General features: G+C 39.7%; 1 protein-coding gene across 2 annotated transcripts; it reads right to left on the bottom strand.

Moving 5' to 3' along the window:
* Positions 1 to 698: 698 nt before the first annotated feature.
* On the bottom strand, positions 699 to 24,153 carry HMGN3 (high mobility group nucleosomal binding domain 3). Of its 2 annotated transcripts, none has more exons than XM_033055467.1 (6): positions 23,943 to 24,153; positions 9,678 to 9,728; positions 5,675 to 5,704; positions 4,971 to 5,018; positions 2,570 to 2,642; positions 699 to 2,021 (listed from the first exon to the last, which is right to left on the bottom strand). In XM_033055467.1, exons 1-6 carry the CDS (start codon positions 23,955 to 23,957, stop codon positions 2,008 to 2,010), a joined length of 231 nt encoding a protein of 76 aa, XP_032911358.1. In that variant the 5' UTR covers positions 23,958 to 24,153; the 3' UTR covers positions 699 to 2,007. The 2 variants fall into 2 exon arrangements, with proteins under 2 accessions (XP_032911358.1, XP_032911356.1); XM_033055465.1 differs by having other exon boundaries at positions 2,529 to 2,642; positions 23,943 to 24,131.
* Between the last annotated feature and the right edge of the window lie 932 nt (positions 24,154 to 25,085).

Here is a 25,085-nt window from a genome sequence, read left to right as displayed (position 1 = left end):
TTTGCCCATCTTTTAGACATTTATTAATAGAGCTCTCCTTAAATAGGTCTGTCCAGAGAAGTATGTCTTCTGATGCTCATGTCCAAGTTAAAAGGGTAATTTCAAGAGCTTCAAGTGTCTAGATAGGATTAGGAACTAATCTCTTGATGATCCACACAAAATGATCAGAGTATATATAAACAAACATAGAGGAACAAGAAACTCATAAATTGAAAAAATGTTTACAAATATAGCACTTTGATGATTCTGTGAAAGAGTTCAGATGGTTCAACTTCCCACAACCATAGTTTCTAATAGACTTTCAACAGGGTCCATCAGAAAGCAAATCAGTAGTAGTGTGCAGGATTACCAAACACACATCACTGGGTAACACTAAGAACTTTCCCTCTCATTGTCTACAGTTTCTGTTATAGCCCTCTGCCTTCCATCACCAAAAGCAGAGCATTACTTTAAATTTTCTTACAAAACTAAGTTCATGCTGCAGAGAACAGCCTCCTCTTCTGTGGGAGTAGCAAGCCTATGAAAAAAGTGTAAGTGACATTTATATCAATGCAGGTCTTAACTCCTATTCTAGCTAGCAGAGAGAGTTTTGGCAATGAAGCTTCAATTTTTATGTGTAGATATGCTTGGCTTCTTTTTGGTTTCAATTAAAAAAGGCAACTAGAGACTTCTTTCCAAAGAATAAATAGAACACTAGGTCAGGCAACAGTCATTTATTTATTGATTTAAACAAGCAAAAGGTATCCTCAGACATAATGGCTACCACTTGAGCAATACAAATCAATGCTACTAAAGCATAGGGAACATTTTTCTTTCACCCCTCCCATCCCAGAAGTAACAATAGAAACACCAGGACCCCTAGGGAAAAGAGAAGGAGAAAAATCATAAAAGGTACTTAGAATGAGCTGCACAGTTGAAACAAGGACACTAAAAAATCATTTGCTAATCTGCCACATTGCCACAATCACCTCAAAACCAACTTTGATTGTTCCAATTCCACCAGGTACCAAATATACAGCACTGTTTAACAGCGATTTCAATGTATTAACAACTGTCCTCAGCTGAAGCAGAACAGCAATTACTATTTATATTAAATTTGAGGCTACAGATAGAAAGAAAGGTTTCCATAGAGTACAATGCACATTAAAGAGAGTGGGGAGAAACAAAGCTACTTCTGAATTACTGTACATCTCCATCGATCAAGCAATTAGTTCTGTACTGATAGCTCACTGAAGACACAATATCCTGTCTGTCTACTCACCCTGTGACAGTGTATCAGTGTATCTGATGAACAGTGTATCTGATGAATGTATCTAGGAAAAAATTATCTGTAAGTCCCCTACGTTATACACCACTGAAAATCCCAGTTTGCTGCTCCTGTGTGGGTGGATTTTAATCAGACATCAGCAAAAAAAAAGCAAACACACCACATACAAACCAACTGTTACTAAATCATTTAGTCTTCCTTGTAACAGTCAAAGATGCGAGTAAGGCATTCCTCAGATTCAGAGAAAACATTAGGAGTCTTTAGTTTTGCAGGCAAGGAGACCTTTTATTTTAATCCTTTAAAAGAACCCAAAATAGTCAGCAGGTGGCCACATCTATCCATGTTTCATTAAAATCACATAAAACCTAAGTACAAAAGCACCACTGATTATTGCTCTAGAAAAACTGCATGAAAAATTCAAATACACACAGTAAAAACATCACCATATGCACAAGACGTAACTTCTTAAAGCAAGTGTATGGAATGCTGATCCAATTTTACACATACCTTGCAATATTAAGTTGATATTTATATTACTTGGCAACAATGGGAATTTCTAAAAGCACTGTTATGAGAAGGGAAATGTTCATATACAGTTTAATACGTCAACTATCATAGTCCTAAAAAAATTAGCATTTACAAAATACTTGATAAAAATATCTTTTAAAAGTTGTCCAAGAGGTACATAAAATCAACCCAAAATTTTCATGGTATTTCATTCATTCTTGTCACCTACAGATTCAGTTTTCTGAGCCTGTGGAGAAGAAAGAAAGAAATTAAATTACTATAGTGAAATGCTATTAGGTACCTAAATACCCAAGCTATCCTTAGTCCTTTGATTTCTTACTTGCAACAGCTCCAAACCTGTGTCCACAGGACATCTACGCAACCGGAACAGGTACAGTCACACACTTTTCTCAACTCATGGGTCCCAGCTTTTCAAAAGCAATACAAGCCTTACCTGTCAGCTTCCATCGTTCACACTGAAAAGCACCACACTACCACCTGTTTCTATTCACTGCACACATGCTGAATGCTCTACCGCACCCTTAACTTTCACTGTTTCAATCTGCCCTTTTACTGACAGTGTGCTGGGTGGGGCACCTCTGGATGTTGAAACACTAACAGTTGAGCGAGATGCGAATCTGCAATAACATTATGGGCAATAAAAAGAAACATTATGAACATGCTAACAATATCTGAAAGGCTAAATAATTAAAAAACACTGATTCAATCAGCAGGAGGTATGTGTGGAAAGTACCTCTTCAGCTTTATTTTCACCATTTTCAGATGGTGTAGTACCTTCCTTTGCAGCTTCTTGCTTTTCATCCTTCTTCCCTTTAGCACCTTTGCTGGCCTTTGTTCCAGGTTCCTTCTGACAGAAGATTAAAAACATGGCCATAGACGTTGTATGAGTAGTTAGAACAATGTAGCTTTATCAAAACAATTTTCACATGAACTAAACAGCAAATCTCCTGAAGAAGCAAATCTCGGCAAGCTTCATGTGCTCGACTGAAACAGAAAACGATCTAAAGGCTACCTGAAAGCTGTAAACCCACATAAGTTACACGGATACTCAACATTTCTACTTCTTCAGTTTTTCTGCTAATTTTTCCAGGGATACAAAACCACACCAGACACTTTGGTAGAGCTATCCTAAAAGGTATATCCAGGATATGTGTGTAAACAAATCCAATCACATTGATATTGAAAACTTATTCAGTCTAGCACAAACACCATGCTGTTTGTGTAACTACAGCACTACACTTTCAATTAACATAAAATATTAAATTATATTTTAAAAACTAAGCTTTTTTGTTGGCTGTCACTCTATTACTTTGATAACATCTCTAATGGTAATTCCGTGTCAATTAAAAAAACAGCCAACATGCTAGGGAAGTGAACTGATAAAAGTCCATCTACAGCAACACAAAGCAAAGAATAGTTCCTTTTGATAAATTTTAATAGCCACAGTTTCACTTTGTGATTTGCTCTTAATTCCTATCTTGAAACCTACTATTTTTTCATAAGTTCTTTCTCTATGTACTTCTTCATGTTTGTGATCTAAAGGTTAGCAGAGACATAGGTTAAGTATTTAAAGTGCAATGGGATAAAAATTTAAATGGTCTTGTATTTACTATTTTACATTAGTATCTAAAGCAGTTCTGATAAACACTGGGTATCTTTCATGCAATCATTAGCTCCAAATTCTCCATGCAAAATGGCAATAATAGCTGTGAACAGGGATATTAAGTCTGCCTTCCTTCATTCACCCTTCCCAAAGATGCCCATACAGGAGTGGTGCAGTGAGGGGAGAGAACCAGTAATCCCAGTTCCAGGGCAGCCTGAATTACTCCTTCTAGCCCTCAGCTTCAGTGTTACACAGCAGTTCATAATTTGGAAGCTTACAGGTGGTATGAGCATAGTTATAACTCTTCACCTATGAAAGAACAAACTAAGGAGTTGACTTAGCAAATTCATAACATGCAAATTTTTAACAATAAAAATTATCTCAAATCTGTACCATCTTTCACTGCTTACTAGCAAGTTCAGAATACACATTTGCTGTTTCCTGTTGAGGAGACCAAGATTAATATACTCCTTACAAATCTGAACCAGTTAGAATTTGGAATAAAAAGATTACTGCATTAAAATGTTACTTACAGTAATGTCATAAAGGATTTTAGTCACCTGAAATAAGCTTCAAATGTCTCTCCAGCAATTTAGACTGGGTCCATGATACTGAGCTCATCCCACAAGTACATGAAGCTACAGAAGCTCCCACATTCCCTTCTTTATTAATACTCTTTTAAACAGAGGAGCAGGATGGACTCAGCAAGACTACTGGCAATTTTATATGATAAATCACACAGTGTTTAAAGTCAGAGTTTTACTTTCACATGTGGACTTTGTATCCTGGCACTTGCCCAACTGAGATAATAAAAGGACTTGAAAAATGGAAGTGTGAGAAGTGCTAGACTTGAGAAGTGCTAGACTCAGTGTCCAGCATGGAGGCTTTTTCCCCATTAAACCAATTGCTCTTATTCAACATTCTCTTTAGGCACAAATAAATCTACAGTTTCTGAAGTACATGATTTATATGCAAAAATCCTGAAAAGGTATTTCAAACACTAATAAGATTTTAATTTGACTGTAACTGGCCCAGAAAACCCAAACCATTCAATTTAAATATATTTAATTTCACCTCTAATTATAATTGTGCATTCTCAGCAACAGCCAGGCTTCAAGAAGAGATAAGAGTTTCTCAGTACAAAATGAAGTACTGCACCTCTAGACAAGGAAACAGAATGATACAGAGTAATCTCAAATGCTTTTGTAGAAATTGCTAGGTCTCAGGTAGAGTTTACTCAACCAAACCTGTACTTTTCAGGAAAGGTGTAGTAAAGGTAAAAATTCTTCTTAAAGTAGCAATTCACTACAAACTAACATGGTCTGCATATCAAACAGGCAAGACATTTTCTTTGGGCCAGTAATGAGGCCAGGAAGGGGTGGAACAAAAAGAAAAGAATGATCTAATTCGTGGGTTTTTTCCAGGGAGGGGGGGGCAGGGAGCTGCAGAGAGGGCAGGAAAGCCCATGCCTCAAAAAAATGCTGTGAAATTGAACTGTTTGCAACATAAAGAAGGAGTATACTTGCTTAATATTGGCTAAAACTATGGTAACTGAAAAGAAAGAGTATTTACCTTTGTTGTTTTCCTTGGTTTGGGTTCAGGTTTTGGTGGAGCAGGTTTCTATAAAACATTTTCAGTTGCACAACATGTTAGACACGCTACCAGAAGCCAGCCTCCTCCACACCCTGCTTCCCCTCCCACCCCACACCTTCCCTTACTTCCCGCTCAATAGTATGCATCTAGAAAAACTCTGAAAAGCATTACTGCACAAATGCACCTCATCTCTGCACACACCTGTTTGCATTAATTCACTCATCTAGAAAGGAAAGTAATTTGGGGGTCATACTACGACTAAAACACTGAGATTAGTGGTAACTATTTAAAAGAACCCCATCAACCATATTCTAACAGAGAAGGGGAATTGAACCAAGTATTAGCAGTGGCACCAAATGAAATCCTTGAAACACAGCTCCTTCTCCTTTCCAGAGAACTAGCTGCATTTCTACAGCTAACATCAGCCTGCAAAATGAAACAAAGTCAATACTGCACCTAATAGACAGTTTTGCACTGAAGTAGGGAAATATATCTTTTGTCAGAACAACCTGAAAACCTGAAACCAAGAAAACAAAGATAACTTCATTGCTAGAGTTCTTAAATACCCCTTGGCAAGAATAAAAATTGAATCAAGCAAAATGTAAAAAAAAAAAAACTTGTTTGGTCTGAGAAACCATATGTGCTTAGAAAAGAATATACCAGGAGGTACTATACATACTTACAGCTGACAGTCTTGCTGATCGTCTTGTGGGCTACAGGGGAAAATAAAAACAAAACAAAAAAAAAGACATTTTTATGGGCCTACAGGAAAAAGTATCCAAAGCAACATAGTATCCGTCATTTCATAGGACAGTATAAAATATGCATCTACCAAAATATGTGTCTATGCCAAACACAATTCACATCTTCCTCACCCTGGACTCTCTAAATTTTAAAGGGACAGAGTGATGTGAAAGTTACAAATAAAAGCTGTTCAGGAATTATATCACCTAAATTGATGCCTTCTTGGACTATCTAAAAACAGAGGTCAGACAAAACTAAGGGATTAAAAAGTGGTTGTATTTATTGAAGGCCTTCAGGTACATTTTGGGCAGACCAAGTTCCCCCAGGGGCTACACCCAAAACGGATGACAGGTCAGTTTGGTAAATTTGCATATTGGGGGTTAATCTTCCAATTACAGCTTCAGGTAATGAAGCAATTTATTCCAAATTTGCTCCCCCCTAACTCACTTATGTTTACATTTCTCAGGGCCTGAGACAGTAAGGTGTCCTTGATTCCCAGGCCTAGAGAGGAATTGTTTTGTCTGACCAAAATGAGAAAGTAGTAGCCAACACGCTATATGGAGTTCAGAGGTACACACTAAAGAATTGCAGGATTACAAATATATGAAAAATATAAAAGCTAAGATCCTAAGGCATCAAAATCTCCACACAGTTAAATACCTGACACACTTCTCCCTTTTACAACTGCTTCTGAGTCCCTTCCTGCTCTATGAAAGGTTCACAAATCCAGTAAGCTTGACTACCTGTACAAAGGACTAAACTTTTTTCGTATACACTTAGAATTATGTTTTTAGAAACTAGCAGATGTTACTTGTAATAGTGGGCACAAATACCAACTGATTAACAGCTGAATAAAGTTAACATCCTTCTCTAGAGGATATCAGTGTGCTAAAATTTCAAAACATGAAACTAAGCCCTTCCACTTCCTCCGTTCTCCACACACTCACTCTGAGAGTCCAGGTGCACAAAGACAGCTGCAGGATGAGAGAGAGAAATTATTTCTTCTATTTAAACACAAATCTCAAAAGCAAAGACTCAAGCCAGATATTCTGCTCTCTCCAGCTTTCTTCATCACTTCAACACACTTTCCCTATTAAATTTTATTTCATCCTGCTCTTTGTCATAAATTTATTACTGAAGTGTTAAAAATGCTTGTTAGCTTGTTAGTTTGTTCACAATATTTTTGCATCAATTCAAGACTCGCCCAGATTCACAACATGATTAATAAAATGAACTAAAGTCTGGTCTGTGTCATAAAGTTAGAATTACACCTGTGGCCAAAATCAAGGGAGAACTAAACTGCAACAAACATCCAACATAACTCAGCTTAAAAAGAGAATCAAAAATACTTCTAATTACACATTAAGCATTTAAGTTGAAAAAACATGGCTCTGCACATCCTGCAACAGGAAAAAGCTCTTGTTAATATCTGAAGAATGCTGTAATTTGTGTTCATTGGAGCCATTCAAGAATTCTTAGTGGAAAGCAGTAGTGAATAGTTCAAATCTGCATCCAGAAAAATAGAAGTCAAAAAATACCTAAAGGTATTTGCAGTTATGAAATATTTATGCATCATTAACAGCAAAAAGGTAAATATCAACTGCTTAAGAAGCAGCCTAGCATTATTTTACAACAGGATAAACCAAATGTTTCAGTTGGCCAGGTAATCAAAGCACCTCTAATTCAAGGTATCATTTTTTACAAATCTGCTTTCTTAACCAATTATTTCCATCTCTTTAACGTTTAGGAACTGAAATGTTTTGCATGCATCTACTTTTTAAAGTATAATATGTTGATTTAGGTAAGTTATAATTCTCTCTCCTACCTCCGGTTCCATGACTTGTTTGCCTTAAGAAAGGTAAATTCTTCAAAAATGCTTGACAGCTGAGTAATTTTAATTCTCACGTGGACTTTGTATGTATTTTTGTGTTATCTGATTATTAGGAGGGAACTAGAGCCAAGTCAGCAAGGGTCACATTTTCATGTGCTTTGGGAACCTTTGTTCCCTCCAAACTGCTGTACTAACCCAGAAATTAGCAGCTCACACAAGAGTCTGTTTGACACTGGCCTGCTAGCAAACACCTATGGAAACAGTCTATGAAAAGGAGCAGACAGAACAACTCTGTGCACTCTCCTACTGCACCAGCTTCTGGTGATCTGAAGTTGCCAGCTTTCCAGCCTGGATATCATACACACATCACGTGCTTAAACAGTCCCCAAAGGTTATTTTCTAGACAAATCTGTTTAATAACACAGTACTCATTTACACTTTCCGTTTCCATAACATCCTACGTCAGTGAGTTCAATAATGGGATTATTCACCATGAGGAAAATAAAAAGCAAAACCTTCCCCTTCTGCTGTCTCTTAACTTCTCGCCTCTTACTTTCATTAGATTCCCTTGTTTACAGCTTTCATGAAGAGTAATTCCCTAACTGCCTTTATTTGTGTTAATAATTATTTTGTCACAACTCCATTATATAAAAGATGAAGAATCCTAGAAAAATTGTGTTTGAGTTCTTTACCTTTTTTTTTAAAGCTGCTCTACATCCTCTATTTGTCCCACTGTACTTGGTATCCTTTTAATTTTATCATGGCCTCCATCAGGAGCGCTTCATTCCATATCTGAGACTTCAATATCTGAGAGCACAACAAATTAATCTTGTGATACACTGATGCTTACTCTGTCCTTTAGCATTTTTTTCATGTGTTCTAGTTACTTTCTGTTTAGAACTACTGACATTTTCTAGTAACTATTCACTGTGATTTTAAAATCTCTCCCGATTAACACCCTGATTGGTGACCACCATTGAGTCTTCCCCTGTGTATTAATTTACATTTCTCCATATTGAATTTCTTTTGATATTTTATCATTTGGTATTTATCAGTGACATAACAGCCTTCTCAGCCTCTCTCACTTCTGAGTTCACAATTTTTGTAAACTTCAGCAAAATCTGTAATTTCTTTAGTACCATTTCTCCTAGAGACCATTAACAAATATATTCAGGAGCAAAAGCCCCAAAAACCCCAGTACTCCATGATAATTTCCTCCTTTATGAAAATTAACTTTCACTCCTCCATTCTCTTCTCGTAAGTCTATATGTTAGAAATTCTTACAAGATCATCAATGCTAGTTAGTTTTTTTTAAGAACCTGCTTGGGGAACCTTATGAAAAAGTGCTCTTTCCATGCAAGTAAACTATAGCGCATGCTAATAGCTTACTTGCTATTTTCTTGATCTAATATGCTCCAAGATTTACAAAGACAGCAACTATATATTCCTCCATTCTTCTCAAGGTCTTGGTTTGAATTTGTCTGCCACAAAAGAAGGCAACCTAAGAAAACAAATTCTTATAATTCTCTACCTGTTTTTAAAATTCACATTATGGGCTATGAAAAACAAACTAGCAAACTTTATTGTAGATATCAAGATATTACCAGCTGTCTTCTTGTTTTCTCTAACAGAGTGTACCATGTTCTTTAAACAAATCCAGTCAAAGAAAACACACAAATGTGTCAGCTGCTCCAGTTTAGAGTCTGGTATCTTAATTCAAGACACCCTCCCATCAGTCACTTAAGCTAAGAATAGTTTTGAAGTAGACTGGCTGAGGTGTATGCATTAACCCTCTTCTGCCAACCCACAAGAGACAGAGCAACAGCTCCAGGCAGTAACTACACTACTACCACAAGATCCACCAGACTTTGTCCATGAAACCCTAAAACTTTCTCGAATTTATTTGGTGTACTAATAATTTGTATAAATCCTCAGTACACCAAGTCGAAGTCAAGCCAAATAGGGTACAAATGCACTTCTACTCTGTCTTTATTCCCACTGAAAACAGCTCACCAGAAGTGCCAAATAAATGCATAATCTTCTGATACATGACTGCAAATCTCCAATTAAATAATTACATGCCAAAACAAATTAAATATATATATACTTGCCTCTTGTTTAGTTACTTTTGCTGCATCCTTGCCTTCAGCACCCTCTGGAGACTGAAATAAAATATTAAATCAATGTTTTTATTACAGACTTAAAAGCATGCAAACAACAGCAAAGCAAAGATTATGGAGAAGACTGACTACTTTTTCATTTGCAACAACTTAAAAGTAGCCTGACAAATCTGCATTAGGATGTACCAGCAGCATTGTAAACAAGTCTCTTTGCCAAAGCCAAGCAAGAACCTGAGGATTAAGCACCAGGTCCACACACATCATACCACATATCACCCCCCAGAGTCCCTCTAGCCAATTAACTAAAGCATCCACAGGCTCCGGTGGAAGCTCCATCTAATCAGCTGTTGGTAGCACAACAGTAGGAAGTGGAAATCTGAAGTTTGCTCTATTTCTTTTGAAATCCCCAAGAAATGTAACACATTTTTTCCCCAAACATGAACTTAACCTGTTATGAGATGCAGTGAGATGAACCAAAAAACACAGCATTACTGAAATGAATGATTTCTTTAACTCCTTTACTCCTTTCTCCTCTCAGCCTCACTCAGCTAGAAGACTTAGAAGTATCCTTACATCACATCTCACCTCCTCCATCAGAAAAGCATAAATCAGTAAAACACCGAGGCATTGACAGAAAAGCTTGGGATAAACCCGTATCTACTCAAGAACAAAGTATCAACTTGAACATTGTAAAACTAACCTTGCCTAAGTACTAGAAAAAGGTTCATTTAATTAAAGAAGGCAGGGCTCTTTTCTTTACAACTCAAGATGTGTTACACTTCACATTTTGCAAACATTTGTGTTTCCCAGGTAGGAGCAGCAACTCCTGGATAAAGACTGAGCAGCAGTAGTTAGAGGAGAACTACAAGAATGGCATATTTCAAAAAGGCACTTTACAGGCAGCAGAGAAGGCAACTTGGTTGTTGTTTTGTTTTACAATCAGTAAGGAAGCAGACTAGTTATCTTTTCCCTTTTCTTCTCATTTCAATGTTAATTCAAACTTCCTCACAGATTTTGACACAAAATGTCTCTGAGTTAGAGAGCTATGGTTTGGAGCAGAGAAAATGACTGGCTAGTTTGCACCAGTTGACCAGTGCATTCTCCTGGCACTGGGCTCTAACATATTCACAGAAAGACATTCCCCCACCAGGGAATAAAAACGTGGCTTTGTTACTGTGCGCTCTCCCGACAGAAAGGAAGCATGCCACAAGAGCAGCTGCTTTAAAAAATAGCCGAGGACTGATCATGTAAGTAGCTTGAAAACAGCAGGAAGTTAAGCAGCATCGCACAGCATAGAGCAACTCAGAATAGCAACAGGCAGGCATCCAAAATGGAGCCTGACTGCTCCCTAAGCAATTGCAGCCTCACCAGTCACCTGCAGGATCGTTTCAGGTTTGCATTTCTAGAAGTCTTTCAGTTTGGTTACCAAGGAGTTACTACAGCTTGATATTGTGATGCTGGGAGCATTAGAAGTCAGAAAGAAACAAAAACAAGCTATTCCATTATCCCTGTCAGTAACAAAGTCCTGTGTCTTACAACTTTCCTCTTCGACTCACAACACAGAATATGCTCTGGGTACAGCTTTTCTGTTGCCCATGAGTTCATAAGATCTCTTTCTCCCATATGAATTTTCTCAATTCTAACAAACTTGTGCTGCACCCTGTCCCCGAGAGGGAACTCAAATGGCATCCTTTCTGTCCTGGGCAGGACCTATTTATACAGAAGTTCTCTGAGATTTTTATAATCTTTTCCTAGCAGTGGTCAACAGACTTTAGATTTACAGGGGTAGACACAGAAAGACGGTATGACCCATTTCCTTTGGGAGTCAAGCTAAAATACTCATTATAAGCTAAATGAAGTTCAGCACTCCACAATCGGGCTGTTGTACCCTGCTTCACTTTTGGGAAACACAGAGCTCTGTGAGAAGGCTAAATTATCCCAAGATGGCACTGCCACATGCCAACAGCCTTGCAGGAATTGCACAAGAGCTAACTCTCCACCTGCAATATTGCACAGTTAACACATGGTAATTTAGCACTTATGAAAGATAAGTCTCCCACATTTCTGATAGGGCAGTCTGATTTTAGATGCCAATACTACTGCTAGATTAAAAAAACTGTTCATGAGGCTAACCACAGGGAGAAAAAATCATATTAAAATACTCTTAACACAACCACAACCTCTGTATACTAACTACAGTGATACATTACACAACATACTTCAATTAATTAATTAGCCCAGAATTCCCTTTCAAATTAGAAAACCCAACAGCAATTCTGAAGGCCACATAACTTTTCTCTATGGAAGGACATGGACAACAATAATAACTTTGGAGGTGCAAATAAGCAGCAAGGGGTTCTGACATGCCCTCATTTCCATTTCTGACCCACTCTCTCCTCTCTGCAATCCCTGCAAGTCCAGGCATTTGGTGGCTGGGCTCACCCTCCCAGCCTTGGCTCCCCAATGTGCTGGCAGAGCTGCATGGGAGGCCATGTCATGAGCAGGCAATTGATCCAGCTGAAAAATAGCCTGCTGCTTCAACAAATGCATAAATACTACAATATATAGACAAATTATAAATATATAGTCTTCCCTGCTTCCAGCAGAATCATTTTACTGCACAGCTGCACAAACAATTGAGTCAGTACAACAGACAAGAATGCAGTGGCACAGGGCAGCTGCAGGCAGCCTGGGACTCCATCTACTCTGTCTATCTAGTGCAGATGATAGACATACACACAAAAAAAATGCATGTCAGATATGGCTACAATATATTTCTTAAAAGAGGAACAGAAACTTATTTTTCCCTCTATGAGTTCTGATGAGTCCCAGCTGATGCGGTTCTTCATACCAGTTTTTGCAATACTTTCTTCTTTCCCTGGGGAAAAGGGAGATTTACACACAAATGGATTTGTGCCAAGCATAGCTCCCAAAGAACTTGGCATGCCACAAGCAGGGACTGTCTCCACTATCTGGAGTCACAGGACTTACATGTAGATACCACCAAAACCTTAAAGCCTTTACCCTTAACTCTTTAACAGGAACCCTCCCCCCATTTTTTGTCCTAGTGACAAACTACTGAAGAACCTCTGGTTTCAAAGCAACAAAATGGACTAAGTAACTCCTCCCCTTGGCACATACTTCCTCATGACCTAATGCGATGGCTCACCATATTTCACATGACACCCCAGCCACATTAAAATGCACCCTGAATACTGTGCTGTACATCGTTAGCCAGTCAGGAGCAGGGATACCCACACTGCAAGTTTTGTGCTGCAAAATCAAAGACCAATACAAGCACTGAATCACTTGACAAGGGCAGCACTCCAGCCTCAGTAATTCTTCAGCTGTACTTCCATCATATGCCTGTATTATATTTATAAAGTATTCCCTATAGGCCTGCTGGGCATGATACTGTATGGATGCCCACAAGAGACAAAACATTTAAAAACCAGAAACAAATAAGGACACAGACAACCGTGACTTTTTTTTCTCCCTCACAGAGGTACACACAACAAAAGATGACTAGCTATCTCTAAATATGCTTTTGACATTTGAACTACTAGCAAGTTTTAGGTTGAGATGACCACACATTGTGTCAGATCTCAATTAGCACTAAATATTGGCAATAAGATTGCAACTTAAGCTGTAGTTAAGCTTTGCAAGATCTGTCAGAGCTGAATAACTTCCAAACCATAAGACTGTCTATCAGCAACTGGCTTTCTTTTTTTCCCCACTAGCTTTTACCCCAGCTATTTTTAAGAGCAACCTAGAAAATTACAGTGAGTGAATTGGAAAAAACAAAGGAATATTAATAGATGGTAGAGAATGTTAAAAAACCTCTGAAGGAATATTAACATTGAGCTTATTTGTATACACAGCTCTTTCATCAGATGTGAAGTATACATAAGAACCAGTATTTCCACACACCAAAGCAATACTGCAGTATCTGCAATGCCAACATCATTACAGAACTGTAAGGTTGAAAACAGAAAACTAGACAGCTGTTTTAAGTAAACATTTAATAGAAAATACAGGTCAATTTCCTGTTTTTATATACCAGGCAAGGCTAGATGCACCACAAAAGAAACATAAAGCTTCATTTTTTTAAACCAAAACCCTGAAATATAAGCAGTATATAATGAGAATAGAGTAACCCAAAGCAGTAAATTAACTGATGTCTTTTGAGAGATCCAAAGATACACAACTGAACTTGCCATGTCCCACTTCTGGATAAACATTTTGTTTGCACTATTATGAACGGATTTGCTATAAAGAAGTACATTAAAAAGCCTGAAAAATGAGAATACAAGTATATGAGAAGTAACAGTCAGTAGAAGGTCTGTATAAAATTAAATAGATGGTTCATTCTCTGAAGGATTTTATTACAAGCTGAAACTCAACACCTTGGCTCTGATGGGAGAGAAATTAGTCCCTTCATACCCACATGAAAACAAACAAAAAAAAGCAGATGCAAATTTCATTCTAACTACCACATTAAGAAATTAGAAATGAGAAACACAGAAAGCCTTAACTGTCCTAGCACATGAGCATTCTGAATAGCATTTCCTCCCCTCTTTGCAAGCTGTTTGGTTCAGCCACATCTTCATACATTGCCTGCAAGGGGATTTGCCTGTAGATTTCCTGGCTCACTCTTGCAGCTGCAATTTCCATGATGTAATGCTTTTGGTCATTCCTCCTACAATTTCTTTCACCAACCAAAAGAAGGTAAAAGCTTGCAAAAAAAAAGCACGTTGCAAGAGGAGCAGATGTATCAAGTCCAAAGTCTTTTTCAGGGCTTATTGCACTCTTCCCCTAAAATTTTTCTACCCCTCATTTCTTTTTGAGTAGAACTATGCCTTAGACTAAATGTAGTGCCATGAATCGTTTCCCCATACATACTATATCTTCTAATTATTTATCCTCAGAGCAGTTCTGAATTTTGAGCTAGTTCATAAATCTAATTAAAATGCTATTTATTTCTTGGTTTAGATTAATGAAGACTACATGTTGACTAATTTAACACCAACCAATTCCTGCAATACCCTTCCAACTATTGTTTCCCTATTTAGCTCCTACAGCATCTTATAATTAACCTTTATTTACAACTGGTTATTTGATCTGTTTTCAGTGGATAGAACAGTGCTCACTGCCAAGCCAATGTGAATTTCCCCCTAATAAATGCTTTAAGAAATCTGGTATTCTTCCTACTACACAGTTTCATTTCTTTTTTTCTACCAAGAGTCCAATCCCAGATGAAGAAAAAACTATGCATGCTGATACTAAAAAAAAAAAAATCTGCCAGAACCACAATAGAAGTATGGCATAACACTGTTTAGTGGCAGGTTAGATTTTTAAAATACTTATCCAAAATTATATCTGTCTTGTTCTCTTCCAGGAAATGAGGTCGGGTTTGTTTTGCATATACATGTAAATAAGACCTTCACAAAAAAATCCCCCAAAACAAATAAAACCAACTACACAAAACCCCATGCTGTTTAAGTATTTATTCTTTAAGTATTAACAAAAATATTAAAATATTACATAATTATTACAATATTTTAAATTGTCATTTTTAGAATTTAAATCCCTCCATCTTGCATCTACTAAGAGCAGATTACTTAATTTTCTAATTCTTTGGGGGAGAATGTCAAGATCATAAAGCTCTGAAAAGATGAATGGTACTTAAAGGTTTAAAGACAAGCATTAATGTCTCTTGTATTACTATGCTAATTACATATTAATTGAGAAAAATTAGGGAAAACACTTCCTGATCAAGGTTTCCACTCTTGCTTAAAGATTCAAGCCAAGTAGAATGACTTGTTGACATGTGATGCATTTTTAAGAATATACAAGAAAATAAGAATACAAAATGTCTAGCCATAAATAAAATCAGGAGATGCAGAAAATGCATTTTACTATATTCATTAATTCTTAAGACAGGTGACTTACGTAAGCTTTATGCTCTTCCAGACAAGACAGAAAATCACCAGACAGAGTAAGAGCTTTTCCAGAAGAGGAAATGCCTTCAATTGTAGATTGAGATTTTGCTATTCCCACTGAAGAGAGGGTTAAAGATTGACAAATATAATTGAAAATCCATTTGTATTTGATCGGACATTTAAAAAAAATCTCACAACTGGTTTTGCTTTTATTTTTCCTTCCAAGTTTATCTTTCCTGAAGTCAGGTTTTCAGCCCAATATCTACCTATGGCAAAGTGAAAAAGTAAGAGCAATTTTTAGACGCTCAGACTTAAAAAAAAAAAAAAATGTAATTTAAAATTAGACAGACAGTTCCCTTTTCAGACAGTGAAGTAATCAGCTGCATTTTGAAAAATACAGATCAGTCATGGGAGTAGAGAGCACCGAGCATTTAAAATTGTTCAGTTTCCCCTGAACAGCAGATGTGAAAATTCAGCTAGGTAGTGAGTAAATTCTTGTCTCTGTGTTTGCTTAACCATTTTACTGCCACCATAAAATAAAAAGGCAGATTCAAAAAATATAATGGATGAAAGCCAGTCCCTAATATTACTTCTCTAACTTTCAAAGCTGATGACAGTTCAGCAAGTAAGATGAAGCTGCTGAACTCATCCAAGTCCACATATAGAGGCAATTTTTTAAATCTTCAGGATTATGTTCCAAAATCTATATTTAAATAGAACTGATCAGATTTGCAAAGCAAAACTAGCACATAGTACTTCTGAAAAAATTATCTAAAAATAGAAATTACATTTAGATAACTACTTCAATAACAAGTGATTCCCTAAAATATCCACCTCTGACAAATAAAAATACTGTGAAGGACAAAAAAGAGGTGTTTAATTCCTCTTCTGCCTGAGGACATTACAGTGAAAAAAACCCATAATAATCTAGAAAAAGGACCTTTTTTGTTGTTGTTTCAACTAACTGGTACTACAGAACATCAAACCTCTGAGATTCTGATAGCAGGTACCAAAACCACAACTGGTACAAAGCCTTAGATACACCCATCTCTCACATCACAGTAATAATTACAGCTGTGGTTAAAACTATTGCTCTACTACAACAGTTAGAACGAAGAGCTTCACAGGCAACCAAAATGCAGCTTCAAGAGAAGAATAAATTAAAATGTCTCCAAGTGGATACAGGTGGGATAGGGAAGAAATGATGCAGCAGAGGTAAAGGATGATTTCCTTCTACAAATAGACCATTGACACATCTCAACTCTGCTTGAGAGGAGAAAAACACTGCAGAGGTAAAAATGTCCTTAGATCTTCATTTTCAATAATGGAAGCTACTACTAACTCAGGTAACATTAGGTCAATGGAGAAAGCTATGTGAGATGAGTAAACATACCAACAGTCCCACAAAGTTTGCAGTGATGGGAACACACACAATTCTTTTCTGCAGAACAGATTCCAACGTTCTTAGGGAAGACAGCATTTTTTATTTGCAGTTATCACCGTTACCAAGAACACCCACTCTTTACTATGGGAAGACAGCAGCTGTATCTCCAAAAACTGGTAACTTCCAAAGACACCAAGGGAGGTAAAAACCTCTAAAATAAAAACCAAGCCTGATACCTCCTCCCTCCAGTGCTGCAAGAACACAATTTGAGCACTGAGTTGTTCTGATTATTCTAATGAATTAAAAAATGCTCCTCTAGAAACTCTGAGTTAGGGACAATCAAATCAAAGATGAATGCCTGGCTGCTCCTAAGAAGCATTCTGCTCTTATCCACCTAATCATTCCTGCCAATTCCAGCTTAACTCTTTGTGTCAAGGTATGTATCAAACTAGATCAGCAGTCAGGTCTGCCCAAGAACCACCTCAAACAAATATGATATCCCACAGGTCAATCAGAATAAGGACAGGAATGGGCATCTGGAATTTCTTGTTTCAGCCTGTATATGCAAGCTTGAAGTATCTGCTGAACTGCTGTTCACACTGCCAATTTTGCTGACAATAAAACTGGTGTAAGACCTTACTTCTTTCTTGCATGCAGCCAGCTGCCCATTCCCAGCCTGCTCCTTTCTAATAGGTTACCACGCATTCATCATGCCACTGTGCAGCATCTCTAACTTCCATCAGTAAAATGACCTAGGATTTAAAAAAAATCCAAATAATGCTCAAACCTGCTCAGCAGACAAGTTCTAAGAGTCATGGCCTGAAAGGTAATTCCAGCATACTGAAGCACCTTTTTGGCCACTGGACCATGGGATAAATCACAGTGCTAGTTTAGTGCAGACAAAGAATAGGAAGTACATGGTGGCCATGATGATCACACAAAGTGCTAACTTCCAAGAAAAATCTCTGGACCTGGTTTACTTACACTCTAAGCAAAAGACAATGTTACAATCCTGTCAAGTAAAATTCAACTTCATACAGCTTCTCTAAAGGAATGGTACACCTTGGAATACACCATTCCTACACACAGCTACTGTTTGGGTATAAAACAGCAGATGAAGTGAAGTTTTCCAAGCAGCAGAGAAGAAAAGTAACCTTGAACTAAATAATACATAGGTATATTCTACTTACATATATAACACATTCCATTTACACACAGGGCTTTTTTATCTTTTAAACTCAACAATACTGATACTCTAACACAAAAAAGAACATTGCCCACACCTGAGTGTTGAATTACTATATGTAGAAAGATTACACGCACCTAAATCAATTCTGAAGTCAGAGTTGATGACTTACAAATATTGTAGCACTATGCTTTAATGTGCCCAAGAAGCATGAGGAATAATTTAAATTGACAATTCAGTAAAAACTGAATTGGGATTTTTAGGTTGCCCATTCTTAAAGTCCAATTATATTTTAGTGTAGCCTAAGAAGAAAATTTATATACATTGCCATCAATTGCTAATAAATGAGTCAGATCTTTACAGAGTGGTATGAAATTATCAGAAATGTTTTAGACCATTAAACCCTTGGTCAACGACCTTTTAATCACCATAACTCAATGACAACGACAATAATCATAATAGTTAAAATTATATAATTAGCTCTAAGTTAAAGAGTCTCTAATATAAAACATCAACAAATATTTGCTGCATGTATTTAATAGCCCTGTAAACTTCATTTACTGCAACGTGGCATAGCAGCATTCCTCAAGTACGCTTTTTCTTCATTGCCACTCAACACTGCTACATTGCTTTATATCCAAGCATTTCATGCGCAGATAAAAGTTTTTGACCTTTTCTGCTTAATTTTTCTATGAAAGACGTAGATCCTTTGAATCAGTCTGGTCAACTGGCTTTGCTGGCCTTCTTGAAGTAGGTCAACTAGGCAGTTTTCAACTGCTTTTAAACACCTCAAGGTTTAAAATTCTGCAATACTTACAAATCCAGTATAATTTCTAAAATTGTTAGTAGCAAAACATCCTTCTCCTTTCTACTAGAAGGCTCCTGGAATCTTTTAAGATGCTTTGGCACATCTGCTCTGTTTGTCTTGCTTGAATTTAAAGTGTATCTCTACCTAGCAATCATTTTACCTGTCCCTGCAAGGCATGCTGAAGGTGGAAGTCCACCTGAGGACTATGCTGAGACTCAGAAATTTGTCATTGTCTGGAGTATGTCAGTGACAGATGCAAAGAAGGGCATCTGCTGCTGCTCTGCCTGTTTTCCAGTAGTTACTGAATGGTCTAGGAGTAAACTACCAGAAAATGTGGAAAGAGAAACTACCTTTTTCAGAGCTCTCACTTTTGCTTTTAATTCTCATGGACTGGGAGAAAGAAGAAAGCAGTCAGCATGAAGGCAGTGTGAGTCCAAGTAAAAATCTGGAGAAATGGACAGAGCAGGAGTGGGGAAAGGGCAGCAGCCAAGACATCTGCATCTGGTACTGACTCCTGTTTCCTTTCTATTCTATAATCACCTACAGACTGCGAAATGAAATACAGAACCTCACCCATTTCTATGTCTCACTGCTAACAGAGAGTCCCTTGTATTCTAGGATAAACTAACGAGTGGCTTTGCTACAGAAAAAGAGCTTCCAACCCCACTGCTGAAACAATTTATTGGAAAGATGCAGATGCCCACAACATCACTGGAGCTTCTTTCCTGACAAATAGCTTCAAAATTAAGAGAACCTTTGAAAAAACCCCACTATGTTACATACAGTGTATCACATTGATGCAGACTGAACCATAGCTAAAGTATCAAGACACAGAAAGTGATGTGAAATGGAGCTGAACAGAACTTGAGTATACTTCAAACTGCTGCACCATGAACACAAACTCACCTGCTAATACACTTTGCACAAACCTACACTTTATTGCACAGACCAAAGAGCAACAGCAAGATTACTCAGAGATACAGTAAAAAAGAGCTGTCACCTGCAGGACCTCAGCTTAATTAGTTAATTGTCTGATCACATACAAGTTGCTCCAACAAAATTTTAGAGAACTGTTTACTATTGTAGATTTTCTCAGTTCTATGTACATGGCGCAAAGCAAGAAGACAAATTTGGCAAAGCAACAACAAATGTGCCACTCAAAAGTGCAGGAGGTGCTTATTAGTGGGAGTAAAACATCAGGGTAGACATTTTTACCTGAGAATTCAAGATAAAGAGACCATTCCAACAACTAAGCAATTTACTTCTGTGCCCCAATTCCCCTATTGGTGGATGAATATGGTGGATATTCTATTTGAATATTCCTAACACTTCAGAAATAAAAAATTAAACACACTGAAAAATTTCACAAAGAGAACTCACTTTAAGTCCAGAAAAAAAAAAGCATAAGGAGAACTTAGCAGCTCTAGGTTAGTACCTGTAAAAACATGCATTTAACCCCAAAGGTTAAAAAATACATTGATTAGATACCTGGTTAGCAAAATAATCAGCAAGGGTCTCATCAAAAAATCATGTGATCATGAAACTAAACGCACTCTGACAGGACAACAATGTCTGACTTCTGCTAAAGAAGCAGCATTACAAGCAAAACACTCAGCTGGTTTGTTTTTCAGCAGCAAACATAACCAAGTACCTTTGACTTTAAAGAAAGTGAATTCACATAGTGGAATGGGAACTTGTCCCAGATGGTCTCCAGCATACCTTCACAGCATCAACTGTACTGCAGAAACTACATTCCTGACTACAAAGAGCCAGCAAATAATCAACTGAAATGGCTAATTAGACCACAATATTTTTTTATTTGCTCTGAAACAGTAACAATATTCAAATATAGCAATGTATATAAAGGATAAAAAAAAAGAGATGGCTTAAGTTGCACTTAGTCCCCATATCTGATTCAACTCCAATTGTTTTCAAAACAACAAGTGAGATGCAGGTGGTATCGCATAGATTCATATATTCAGATTAAAGAACAAGTTGGGTCATTTGGGAGTGCAATCCCAACTAAATGACAGGCTTCCCATCTAATACTGGACAAGTCACCACTTGACCTATTAATGTCCCTCAGACATGATGCACATTCACAGGCAAGTGTAATTCATACTGATGTATGCTTATGCACTTGTATGTGACCACACGAGGATTCTCCTTGTCATCAGGTACAGAATGGTTCTCCATCCTTTTATGGATAACACTGAGATATTTCTATTGGGGCTGTTTCAAGGTCAAGGAGTTTGTCAATATAACCCAAAGACAAGAGAAAAGCAAAACACCTCAACACATTTCAAGGCATTCTTTCTATGAATACCACAACAAGCATTCTGGTTTATCCCACAGTGGCATGGTACTCTTCTTGAGAAAGGCTATGTTCATACCACAACATGTTATTACAATAGATGAAGGGTACAGAAATCTGACAGGAGCAGTCCAGAATTCAACCCCTTTTTGCTTTAGCACAGTATTTAACACCACCTCAACACCTTTTCTCTGTGACCCTCAAGCAATGAGTAATGACATCCCGATATCCTATGCCACAACCCTCTAAAGAAGGGGAGGCAGCTCACACTTTTCTGTTCATAATATTCATAATGAACATAGGGCCAGGAACTTAGCAAGTGACTTTAGTTTACACAGAGAAACATCAGAGATTAAAAGAAAAGCAAACAAAAAAGAACCAGCCAGCTCAGGTAACTACAGATACACAAAAACAGATGCAGGTTGATTTAAGCCCTTTCTACAATATTATTTATTTACCTACCCTTGTAATAGTGAAAATTCCTCATTTTGACTTTTGGTGTTTACTTCCTTACAAAATTTTCCCTGTTAGAAGCCTTTTTACAAGTTAGCAATTTTAAGAGAAGAACTGGCTAGTTGCATGTGATGGTCTTGTCTCCATGTTGAAACTGGCTGGGGAAATTATTCAGATACTGCCGCATACCAACTTCTCACTCTGCAGATGTTATTCTGGAATAAAACTGATTATTGTAGAATACTACAATTACATTTTTCTTAAAAAGCAAAGCCACTAATCATACACTTTTCCTGGAACCACTGCTTCCCAAAACCCACACTTTATATATAATCTTTAAATGTAAATCTTTACCCATATGATGCTAATCAAAACAAAATTGACTATGCTGTTAAAATTCATCTCCATTACTCCCATTGCGTATATAATGCTTTGATTACTTTTAAAAAATAATCTTCTAGAAATGAGACATGTTCTTATGAACTTACCACTGAAAGGTAGTTTCCCTGAATAAACACTTCACAACATACCACAAAAACCTACAGGAGTATCTTTAACTCTACCTGCAATTAGAAAGGACAGCCTGAAACATCTGCAGTATAAGAACAGGGAAGGGCAAAGTAAACAGAGTAGGAAGTTGACAAGGTTTCAAAAGTTGGGGGGCCCTATGGATACAAGATGATTTTCAAGTTTCTCCTGGCTGCAAGCAAGAGTGCTAAAAGCAGAGAAGCATGTGATGGTACAATGACAGAAAAGCAAGAGGAGAAAAAGCCCATCATTCACTGACTTCAAACACAGTTATTCCAATCAACCCTACAGTTGTAGCCATTTTCAGAACCGGAATCAGGCCCTCAACTACGCATTAAATAATTCAGCAGCATACTTGACAATTTGACATTTTGATACCTCCCCTAACGAATAAGCAAAGGCCAAGTAAACACCGAGTTACCTGGAAGGCATCGTCTACCTGTAACTTTATTAAAACAGATTGCAACCCCAGCCCACAAACGGTGTATTAGGAGGTCACAGGTGACATTTAGGAAAAACACAAATCGCCTTGCCTTAGTTGACCTAGTTAAAATTAAAGGACTGCAGCTATGATTTTTTTGTCATTGCACGTATTAGTGTCAGGTCTCTCGTTACACTCTGTTAGCGCTTCGGAAGGCAGGCAGCAAGTTCTCGAGGAGGATCTCCGGCGGCACGGCCTCCCTCCCTCCCCCGGCCGCCCACCGCCGGGGCCCTGCAGGGGCGGGAGGGGGCCGGCAGCCTCAGCCCGCCTCCTGCCATCCTGCCAGCGCCGGAGCGCTCCCGGCGGCCGCGCAGCCACGGCTCCGCTGCCAGCGGCCACGGGAGGCACACAAAACCCCCACACCACCGAGCCGGCCGCTCAAGGGCCGCCCAAGTTTGTGTCTCTGGGGGAAGGCGGTCTCACGGCCGGCTCCCTCCCGAGGAGATGCTGCCCGCCGCGGGTGCCCGGAGAGCAGGGATCGGCGCCGGGCGGCGGGGGCCCCTCAGCCCCTCATGGCTCCCCCGGCGCTCCCTTGGGAGGCGCCGCCCCCCGCCCCCGGGGGCCCTGCCCGGATGGGCGCCAGAGTTGGTACATACGGGTCTGCCGCGGGAGGCGAGGAGAAGGGTGGTTTGTTTTAAACATGGCTTGCCTCTCCTCTCCTCCCTTTTACTTCGGAGCCATCGCTCCGGCGCGGCGGGAAGCGGCGGGATCCGGCCGCCCCGGGTGGGGGCTGCCTCCTCCCCGCCACGGCGCCGGAGTTTGCGAGCAGGAAACTCCTCCCGCGGGGTCCAGGGGCGAAGCCGCAGCTGCTGCAGCGCTTCTCCCCGGCGGCGGAGGGGAGGAGGAAGGTGGGGGCTGGAGTTGTGATAGCGACTTCACCCCCCGAGGAGCGGGGCGACACCGCCCCGCGCGGCACCGGGAAAGTAAACAGGCGGCGGGGAGCGGCCGGGCGGGGTGCAGGGGGCTTGCAACAGGCAGCAAAATGCCCGGGCTCGGGAGCCATCCGCGAACCCCAGCACGGAGCGGCGGCGGGAGAGCGGCAGGAAGGCAGCGGGCACCACCGGCCCCCGATGCGCGCTTCACCCGCCGGCCGCTGCTCGGGCCCCCCGACCCCACCCGGGAGGGGAGGCAGGACCCGCAGCACACCCGGGACGCCTCACCTTTCTCTTCGGCATAATGTCCCTGCTCCGGGCCGCCAAAGTAAAGCGACCGAAAGAAGCTCCGGCAGAAGCGCGGGATCCGCCCGGCGGTGACGGCGGCAGCGGCGGCGACACCGGCGTGGCTGGTGCCCGCAGCTGTGCCCGCGCCCGGTGCCCGCCGCGCCGCCCCGCCGCCCCCGGCGCCCCGGCAGCCCCCGCCGCCAGCGCCCGCCTCGCCGACGGGGCGGGCGGAGCGGGACGGCCGCGCCTCCCGATTGGCTCCCCCGGCGGCGCCGCGCCCCCCGCCCCGGCGGCAGCGGCTAATCACGGGCCCGGGATTCTCCATCAGCTGTCGGGAAGGCGAACCAGGCGAGGGTCTGGGCGCGTCGGGCAAGTTGTGTGCGGTGAGCAGCGAGCAGCATCCGCTCGCAAAGCTCTGCAGTGGTCCCCGTACAGGTGAATTATTTCAGGCAGTTTAAATTTGCCTTCGTTTTCTCCTCTCGCTAGGTTTTGGTTTCCCCCTCCTCGACTGGAATCCACCGCAGTCTTTTTCCATCGCTACTGTTGTGCCTTTTTCAACGCGGGGGTTTGTCTTGCCGTGTAAATCCATTCATCCTCCAGAAGCAAGCATGCAGTTGTATCAGGTCTACTCATTATAATACCCTGATAAATTACTAGCAAGACAAACCACTGCCGCTGAGAGAAACACTCCATTACAAGGTGGGGTCATCAATTCTTTATTTGAAGTTCAAATGCCACCTACCTTTTTTTTTCTGTTAGTTATAATGAGAAAAATAAAAGTGATTGACTTGTTAACAGCTTGAAACTAAGCGATCCCTCTGAAGTACCTGCAGGAGAAGCAGAACAAAACTCAAAGGTTTTCCGAGGAGTTGGCCACCTGCCTTTTAGCCAAGAGCTGTGGTTAGGATGTGCATGGAGCATCATCCGGCTGCCATGGGCCTCATTTTCCCTCTTTACCTGGGGGCGTTTGAACTCATACCTCTTGTTCTCCCACAGCCTTATTTTGACAACAAACTATGGTATCTCTGGAGAAGGAGAGGTTAGATTCCACTGATGATATGGTTTCAAAAGCTTTGTTGAACTTAAACAATTTGTACTAATTAAATAATTTGTAGTAATAATTCACCAGGGCAGGAACTCAGC

This window comes from Catharus ustulatus, chromosome 3 (assembly GCF_009819885.2).
Source record: "Catharus ustulatus isolate bCatUst1 chromosome 3, bCatUst1.pri.v2, whole genome shotgun sequence".
Classification (NCBI taxonomy): Eukaryota; Metazoa; Chordata; class Aves; order Passeriformes; family Turdidae; genus Catharus; species Catharus ustulatus.
The sequence above is the reverse complement of the archived record's forward strand: the minus strand, read 5'-3'. Positions and strand labels throughout refer to the sequence as shown.